General features: G+C 53.4%; 4 protein-coding genes; 2 read left to right on the top strand and 2 right to left on the bottom strand.

Annotated features, from left to right (window-relative positions):
* Positions 1–713: 713 nt before the first annotated feature.
* On the top strand, positions 714–1,826 carry RCC_07418 (uncharacterized protein; the record flags this gene model as incomplete). The annotated part of the gene is made up of 1 exon (XM_023772676.1): positions 714–1,826. One exon carries the CDS (start codon positions 714–716, stop codon positions 1,824–1,826), a length of 1,113 nt encoding a protein of 370 aa, XP_023628444.1.
* A 1,032-nt stretch (positions 1,827–2,858) lies between these two features.
* On the bottom strand, positions 2,859–4,562 carry RCC_07419 (uncharacterized protein; the record flags this gene model as incomplete). The annotated part of the gene is made up of 1 exon (XM_023772677.1): positions 2,859–4,562. The coding sequence occupies one exon, from the start codon at positions 4,560–4,562 to the stop codon at positions 2,859–2,861; it is 1,704 nt and encodes a 567-aa protein (XP_023628445.1).
* Positions 4,563–5,863: 1,301 nt separating this feature from the next.
* RCC_07420 (related to succinate dehydrogenase, cytochrome b subunit) lies at positions 5,864–6,537 on the top strand (the record flags this gene model as incomplete). XM_023772678.1 has 3 exons in its annotated part: positions 5,864–5,903; positions 5,955–6,036; positions 6,093–6,537. The coding sequence occupies 3 exons, from the start codon at positions 5,864–5,866 to the stop codon at positions 6,535–6,537; spliced, it is 567 nt and encodes a 188-aa protein (XP_023628446.1).
* A 624-nt stretch (positions 6,538–7,161) lies between these two features.
* RCC_07421 (probable conserved fungal protein) lies at positions 7,162–8,753 on the bottom strand (the record flags this gene model as incomplete). XM_023772679.1 has 3 exons in its annotated part: positions 7,162–7,245; positions 7,302–8,381; positions 8,442–8,753. The coding sequence occupies 3 exons, from the start codon at positions 8,751–8,753 to the stop codon at positions 7,162–7,164; spliced, it is 1,476 nt and encodes a 491-aa protein (XP_023628447.1).
* Positions 8,754–9,127: the final 374 nt, after the last annotated feature.

Here is a 9,127-nt window from a genome sequence, read left to right on the forward strand (position 1 = left end):
GAATGAGAAATAACAATGCCTTTCTTGCCAGCAGTGCGGGACATCTAGGCGCATCTTGGAAGAATAATAGCGCATTCTGAGCGCTGGACCATATTATTATTCTCTCCAGCCGTCTTCCCGCCCTTTGCTCTGGACCTGGACCCTTTCGTTTCCCATCCCCGACCGAGCGATAAAGTAGGTCCGCGATTTGCGGTCCGATTGAAATTCCCTCGCTCGTCGGTGTCGTGTCTCATCTCGTCGCGACGCCTAAGAAACCGGATTTGGGTGGACGGCCGCATCGCGTGCACTGTCGGGCTATCAGGGATTGCCTGTCTGCGGTGTCTTGGAAGCGCCGCCGATCGTTTTTGTGGTCACATCTTATCTGGACGCTCAGCTCCTCCGCTCTTGGGAAGTCGAGATACCGTACCCGCACGGCTTCCTGCATAACGGCCTAAGCGACCTGCAGCTGTCGCCTGCATTCACCCTTGTCGACAATCCTTGGCCGAGCGAACGAGAGAACGAACAACACCCACGACGATTGCGAGAGTGGATCTGAAGTGTAGCCTGGTCCGAGAAGCTCCCCCAAGCTCCACCTGGGTGTGAGTGGAGTAAACAGCACAGCTGCGAGCACCGAAGACGCAGTGAATAAGGACAAGAACAAGCAGCAACCCCGCCCGTTGCAGTGAAGGAGGTCCACCAAGGCAACTCCCTGACAGCGTTATACCCAAGAAACCATGGCAGCCGTTCACCGCAAACCGTTGCCGCTGCATCAGCAGCCGCACCATCAAGCAGCAGCGCAACTGCACCCTCAATACACCCAGGAGTCACTGCACTCCCGCACGAGAACCAATTCGTCAAGCGTGATGCCCTACAGCGTGTCTCCAGCCTACAGCATGACCACATCATCGCAGCAACCGTCCCCACAGCCCATGTACCAAGATTCGCGCAGAACCATGTCGAATGCCACTTCCTCCACATCCTCCACCAACCCCAATGCCAACCGCGCATCGACATACAGCACCGGTACCGCCAGCGGAGTGCCGCGGCGGTCGACCTCGTCACGATCCAACYCTTCAATCCCGCCCACCTCATACGTCGCCTTGATGCGGAAGCAGAAGGCGACGGTATGGTGTGACCGTGCTCAACACGAAGACCCGCGCATCCTCACAGCTCAACGCCAAGCCAAGATGCGCGCTGCGGCCGACATTGCCGGTGGTGGGCACACCTACGCACAAGCCCCACGCACGAGCRCGAGCACGGGTATGGTTGGTGGAGTAAGATCCAAGATCAGACATCACGGAGCACCAAAGGCAAGTGCCTACAACGCTGCGGCATTGGGTGGCGCGGGCGTCCCCATGCGTCTCAGCGCGACAGAGGTGGATGAGGGAGACAGCGATGAGGAGTCTCGATATCAAACCAAGACCGGCAGTGGGAGGAACAGCATTGGTAGTGGACGACGAGGTAACACATATGCCAGCTCTGGCACGCATGCTGGAAAGAGCAAGGCCTACAGCAACGGCTCTACACCTGCCGGCGGCGGCAGTCCCGTTGACAGCATCGGCGAAGTCGCCGAGGATGAAACACCCATGCCCACCAGTGAGTCCTCCACCAAGAACGACTACTTCAACCGACAAGGCGGCAATGGAGGAAGTGGGAGCAGTGGTGAAGCAGAAGAAAAGTTCGGTGGGTTATCTGGACTGCCGCAAGGTACAGTCACGGCAGAACAGCAAGTACAGCAACGTAAAAGCAACGCAGATGATCTACGACGCCGGGGAAGCGTGGACGAGCGGACATCAACGATGAGTGGCGTGCGACTCTTCATTGCCAATCCAGACTTTAGCGATTGAGGAGGGGATCCGAGAAGAGGATGTATGCACATATATACCCGGGCGGCAATATCGAGGCTCAAAAGATTTTTTTGTTGGACCAAGGCGGTCAACAAGCTACTTAATATCTTACCCTGGATGCATTGTATTGGTAGCTTTTGCTTCTTAATGGTATGAGGAATGGCGATGAATGAACGGAACTGTATATCAAATGAATGGGGTTTTCTCACACGCTACTTGGAACTCTTCTATCTTTCATACACCACGTGCTTGAAGTGGACACATGCCGAATCTGAAAAGGCTTGAAGCCGGGCTGGACTCGAAGAGCCAAGGAGTAACGTTACTGAACCTGCATCTCGGCCCTCTGCGAATCTGTGTGTTTGCTACTTTAGGCTGTACCGGTAGATTGTGATCCCGATGGTGGCTTTTTCGGGGCTGATGAGACCCGTGTCAACGTGTACATTGTCATGTCCTCTTCCACGACGCGCCTCAACAAACCCGACTGCGAAGCGTCATGGATTCTCTTTTGCATCTGCGATTTGGCAAGTCTGCTCGTTGCTTTGCATCATTTGTACGTGGTGTGATGTAGTTCGAGTCGAACGACTTCGTAGATTATTCGTCGACGATAGACAGTTTCATGTGTAGTTTGGTCTTTGAAACGGTGCGTTTTGTGAACGGGATCTGGCGATGGAGTGACTTGTGAGTTGTTGGAGGCGTCCTGTCAAGTATGGGTTTCGTTCGAGTTTTGTGTTGACTTGTGAAACAGGTTGGATTATACTCACGTTGTGGTGAGGGAAGAACAACACTCGTCGATTCGTTGCGGTGGACAGAAGAGAAGTGGCGGGAGTTGTGATATACACACGAGCACGTTGGTTGATCAGAGAGGAAGAACACTCCATATCCGAGCTCAAAAGCAATACGAGCTATAGACATTACACTAAATGGTAGGGTATATAGTACACAAACGAGGCAAAGAACAAGAGCCGAAGTAAATTCATGCCAACTCAGCCGAGCTCTTGACGGACTAGGTTGGGATCATTTCGATGAAAAGCCTCACTCGCTGGCTGTTATGTCATGCAAATCCAGCGCCTTGAGGTCGAAATGCATCTCGTCAGCCTTGGGAGTTGCACAAATCGGCATGGACCAGTTGCGTGCAAGACTGTCTCCACTGAGCCTGTTCCTTCTGTGCCGTTCGCTTGTGCCGTTTGAGGCGGGCTCGATGGGGTTGGGTAGGGTCATACGTCTAGTATCCATGGGTGCGCTGTGAATCTGCAACTGAACGGGAGTCTTGGGCAGAGTCAGAGCCATGGAAGCGCGACTGCTTCTCTTGCTCAGGGCCATGTAAGGCTGAGGGACTTTGGCCTTGTTTCGGAGATGGTTCAAACGCGCCCATTGCTCCTGTCGTGATGGTTCGAAGAGGCATTCCGACCAGGAGTCGAAGAAGGATTCGGTGGCAGAAACTGCTCTCGAGAGAATTTCTGAAGAGCAGGAGTTGGTTCGATTGAGGATTGTCAGGGCGATTGCAGCTGCATCCCAGTCCACGTAGCTCTGCCATAGCCAGGCCCATACGGACAGAGATGGGTCTTTCCTGAAGCTACGAAGACCTTCCATGACTTCAACGCAGGCTCGAAGGATCAAGTCTATTTCGTCATTCAAGGCTGACTCAATATCCTCTTCATTGTAGAGCATAGCGATCTTCATTCTCGCAATGGTGATTTTGCTCGAAGTCAGAGCCAGTCTGTAAGTCGGCATGTTTCGATCGCAGCGTCGGAAGTATTTCTCCTTGAGCGTGTCCTCTAATGCCTCGATCACACAGAGCTTGCCTTCGGTTGGGAGCACCGGATAGCCATTGTCCTCCATGAACTGCGCGGAGAAGAGCACAGTGCGGCTATAGTAGGTAATTTCAGCCTGCACAGCGCTGTAGAACATGTTCTTCAAGTACTCTGGGCAGTTCGGATCCGTCGACCACTCCGGTACTCTCGTAGTGCACTGTCGTTCGTAAATCAGCGCATCTGAGTTGTTGTCCTCGGAGGTGTTCGCGTCCAGCGTGCAAATGTGCCACCACAGCCGTCGTCGATATTCGCAATCGGAAAAGGGGAGGCCTTGACTTTCGGGGTCGCGATGAAGCTTCAACGCCATCGCGAGTCTGACCAGAATCGCGGTCAACGATAGCATGTAAGTTTGTTCCAGACTACGACTTCCGCATGCCAGATATATCGTCAGCGCCTGAAGAGACACGATCGTTGGTTGAGCCATGAAGCGAGATGCAGCGAGGAACTCTTCGGTCTCTCGAGCGTGCTTCTCCATGAGAGCGTCTGCGATTGGGCAGGCGGTGCCTAGTGGTCTTTGCATGCTTGATGCGGCCGCAAACAAGACTGCTGACTTTAAGCTTTGTAAATCCTTGGGAATGTCCGCAAAGGAGATTTGAGATATGAACAAGTGTTGAACGGCTGATGTGTCGATAATTTTCAAAATCGGGTCCACCTTGTCCAGATAGTACTGCCAGAGCGTGCTTGTGTGCTGGATCGAATGATTTGGGTCGGAGGGGGTCTGAGGAATGTCTCGGAGAAAGGGAAGAGCTGGCTTCGGGAGAGCGAAAGGCTCGATCATGGGTGCAGGACTGTGGGACATTGGGAGTGGGCTCGCAGCTATGTTGACTCTGTCCGGTCTGTTGACTCTGTCCGGACCCGCCGTGGCAGGCCGCTTCGGTGGAACAGTGCTCATTCTCCCTTCGGGAAGCTCGGGGGTGTTCGACATGTTGCCGACTGCGCCTTGGAGTGTCTGTACTTGTTGAAGAAAGCCCGGTTGCTCGKCTGACTTGTTCGCAGACGTCGATTGTGCTCTGTCTCGCTTGAGGCTCCTAGGACGTGACTTCGATCTGCGACTCAAACGATTGGAACCACGACTGCACAACGGCCATGCGGTRTCTTTTGTTCGAGCTGCAGCTTCCATGCTCGGATGGAGTGGTCAGCAGAGGAAAGAGTCGCTTGAGCTGAATGGGAGGTATGTTGTAGATTGTGAGAGCAACGATTCTATATAGAGAACTGTTGCACACTGCTCAGACTTGCCTGCACGGTGCACCGCTACCTTGTTTGGAATCTGAATAGCGCGGTAGCATGATGAAGCTCTTCGTGTACCGGATATAGATGCCCTGTTCCAGCGCGGTGTGTGAGAAATTTCTAGGTTTCATGTAGTCAACGGTACCTGCTCAGATCTGTCTCGACAGCTGTCGGTGGCGTAAGTCTGATGCTCGCTCTCAGCATAGATTTTGCCAGACCTCCGCTGGCACTGGATACCAGACAATCTAACATGCTGTATATATAGCAGATGCACAGTGCGCAGAGCCAAACAGGGTGATTGACGCGCGAGTCAGGCATTCCCACACCAACTGTTCTCTCACTAATCATTGGTGGTCCAGAGGCAGGGATGCTACGAAATGGACATCCGTCTTTCAATCTCCACTTAGCATCCGCAAGTGTCAGATGGTGAAATGATATATGAAAAGGAAGATTGTCGCCCTGATATGAAGCTCTTAATCGTATGAAGGACGAAAGCGAGTGATTAACGACGGGCTTGTTGGTCTCAGAGTCTCGGCGCACCCATAGACAGAGCATAACGCCCTGTCGTGGATGCTCGCCGCGCCTTCAGCCGTGAGTCCAGACGGTGTGGGAGATTCTTGAATTGAAGAAGAGGAGAAGAAGTTCGGAGCGAAGAAATTTGAGGTAGCTCCAAGACTCAAGCGGAGTCCGTGCGCTTGGCTTGTGTCCTCAGGCGACGAACGCACTCATTTGGGCCTTGATCTTCCTGTTCACACGGCATGACTACTGCAATCGATGGAGAATGCTCGTCGTTCAAAAGCAATCCATAGTGCTGAAGGAACCACGAGATATCACTCTGGGGATAGAATATGTTGGAATGGCAAGGTGAATTACCTTAGCCCGTTCCTCATTGGTTAGATCAGGCGGGAATAACTCATTGCCGAGGCGGGTGCATCAACGACATCGACTTCGACATCTGATCAACACTCCCCCAGCACTCCACTCCAGCAAACCACGACCATGTTGGCGCAGAGACTCACCCAGCAGTCGCTCCGGCGGTGTACGTGATCTCCTACCTATCCAAGGGAACATCACTGACCACCTCTCGCAGTAGCCGCCCAGCCCAATGCGCTCCGAATCGCGACCCCAGCAGCCGTCGCGACTGGCGCGGCCTTCAACAAGGTCCAGCGGAGGTCAGTGAAGCTCCTCCTCCCAAACATCCAACCTCATCATTAACATACCCCCTTAGACAAGTCGCCGCCCGCGCGGAGATCTCCCCCGAGGAAGCCCGCAGCACGATCCTCGGAAAACAGCGCCTGAACCGCCCCGTCGCCCCCCATCTCGCCATCTACAAACCACAAATCACATGGTACCTCTCCGCCCTCAACCGAATCACTGGCTGTGCCGTCAGTGGTGCCTTCTACGCCTTTGGTGGTCTCTATTTGATCGCTCCTACCCTCGGATGGCACTTGGAGTCGGCAGTCATTGCGGCCAGCTTCGCTGCGTGGCCAATGTTCTTGCAGGTGGCCACCAAAATGATTGTGGCACTGCCATTCACTTTCCATTCTTTCAACGGTGTGAGGCATTTGGTTTGGGACACGGCGAAGATGATTACGAACAAGAAGGTCAACCAGTCGGGATGGACTGTTGTGGGACTGAGCGTGGTTTCTGCATTGGCCTTGGCTTTTGTATAGAGAGCAACAGAACTGCTTTACTTTGAATGTACACTTTTAGCCAAGTGAAACTTGCGTTGATGGAATAAGCACCAAGGTTCAGATTTGAAGGGCAGCACTCGTCATGACAACACGCGGTGAGAGTTCTTGGGCAAGTTGCACCCATCGAAGGAAAGCCGCACGGTCCAATGTCTGCGGAGAATTCATTGGGCGCACTGCAGACACCATTGGTTCCCTCTCCAACAGCGTCGCTCATCGAGGTATGCGCTTGATCTTCTGCTGTGTTAAGTTGAAGTTCCTCCACTGCGCATTAAACATTACTACGGACTCTCCCTCAAGCTGCAGGCACTTGCCTGCTAGCTTGGCCTCCCAAGACTGGTCCGCCTTACCGGAGGAGCCTTGAGTGGATTCGGATTCATACCCTGAGGCCGTTGCAGAACCGTCTCGCTGCTCGGCCGCTTGTCCTGTGCGACCAGCCCCTTGACATGCAGATGAGTCGAAATGTGCTGATTCCAAACCATCGTATCTGCGATGCCGTCATCCCACATTGGAGTATCATGATCCCCTGTCAAGGAATGTACCATTAGCGCCCATCATGTGGTCGGTTGTGAGATTGCACTTACACCCTGCGAACAGAGAAGACATCTAGAAGACTGTGCCGTCGGACAGAATCATGATGGGAGGCTCCTTCGTGTTCGGCCGGKACACTTCAGCAATCTCCCTTCCGCCCTGTTGAGTCGATTAGTATTGACTCATCACAACCGAAGTAGATTCGGCGTTGGTACCTTCCACGACCCAGCTTCTAGCATTTGTGCTAGGCTAAGCTTAGCGTCACCAGACAGTCCGAGCAACAGATTGACCTCAACAAGCAGCTCGTCCAAGAATCCAATCGTCAAGGCACGCCATTCCACAATGACATCGTCATCAGCAGTGAATAAAGGCACAACCTCCACGTTAGGTTGCCCTTGCCTTGTTGAGTTCATCTGGTATTGCTCGAGTCCTCGTTTGGCGTCTTCGGGCTTGAGAGTCAGGAGACCTGTGTCAWCAAGCAATCCTCCATTCCGATACTCCGGCAGGCCTGTCATTAGTTCCACGCCCACAAAGTGAACATTTGCTAGCTTCTGCATGGGAACCATCAATGAGTATGTAAGCCATTGAGTTAGTTTGTGGAAAGGAACAATATTCTCCCAGGGTTGAGTTGGATGTGATGGCATTGATCCGCAAGGCCATGCGTCTCCAAGTGCTACGCCATTGATCCGTGTTCGTGTGCTTGGCCAGATCGCAGCCAGTCCATTCATCAAAGTGTTCCACAGTGTTGGCAGAGGAATGATCGGCACTGTGCTCATGTGCGTGGTGGGATGCGATAGCAGATAGTCCAGCATGTTTCCTGGCCGAGCTTCGGGCCCGAATATCTCCTGATTCAACAATGCATCCCCCAAACGAATCAAGAGGTTTGTCCGACCTTCCAACCCATCGATTGGATTATCATCTGTAACTTGCAGTCCCTTGCTCATACGCTCCGTTGTGAGCTTTTTCAATGCAACGCTGTCGACCTGGAACAGCTGATCTGGATCGCTTGAGAACATCCCCATCTTGAACATTTCGAGACTGGCGACAGCCAGACCCTCACTTCGCTTGTACACCTTGCCGCTTTCCTTGGACCGGTATTGCCATTTGGTTCCCGCTCCAGCATCAAGTAGCACGGATACGAGGAATAGATCGATCAATCGTCGTGTTCGTTCGTGAGCATCAACTGTGCTGGGCCAGGACTGCATGAGCTGATCAACCCGCGGTCGGCCACCCACTTCGAAGTGTTGCCATCGGCCGTGCGGAGGGATCTTGTGGTAGTCGGGCTCAAAGTCTCGCTGTCGTCACTATTCAGCACTGCTCACGCCAGATCAACCCATTAATTCAGCAAACAATACCTTGATGATGGACACAATGTAGTGGGCCGTGTCGGGAAATTTGGACATGTCGACGTTGAAATGTCGCAGCTGATTCCGCTTGCCTTTATCGAAGACCAGTTTGCTTCGTTCCCGCACGGCATATATGCTGCGAAGATAACCTTGAGGATCGACATTGGGGTCGGGAGCTCTGGGCAAAGGTACATCCGGCAAGCTCGACTTAGACGAAGGCATGTCGGTGCTGTTGGTGCGCATCATGGCGAATGTCTTTCTGTAATTCGTAGCACTGTTGGGGTTGTTCTCGGCCTTGGGCTTGCGAGAGAAGAGGCCCATCGTGGAGAGACCTGGTCCTGGCCTACCCGTGCAGCTATCCGCCCTATCAGAGCTTAAACTGTTTACGTTTCGCGGGTTCCTGGTAGAGCGCGGGGTTGCCTGTCGGTCCTCGCCGCGCCGCGCTTGTCGTCGGGTGGCTTCGATCTCGTAGGTAGTTTTCGGTGGACCAGTACAAACAACGTGTTTGTAGGTCGTGTTGTGCTAATCAGAGGTAAAGTGCGGCCGAATAGTCTCAGATCGTGCTTTCTCCACGAACGGCTTCACCGAACGGACGGAGGATTGGCAGTAGCACAGCAGTCGCGCAGTCCCCGGTTGGGACAAGCGGGCAGTCGATTTGCGGGTCGGGGTACGGTGGTGTTTTAGCCACAGGGCTA

Source organism: Ramularia collo-cygni, assembly GCF_900074925.1.
Source record: "Ramularia collo-cygni strain URUG2 genome assembly, contig: RCC_scaffold11, whole genome shotgun sequence".
Taxonomy (NCBI): Eukaryota; Fungi; Ascomycota; class Dothideomycetes; order Mycosphaerellales; family Mycosphaerellaceae; genus Ramularia; species Ramularia collo-cygni.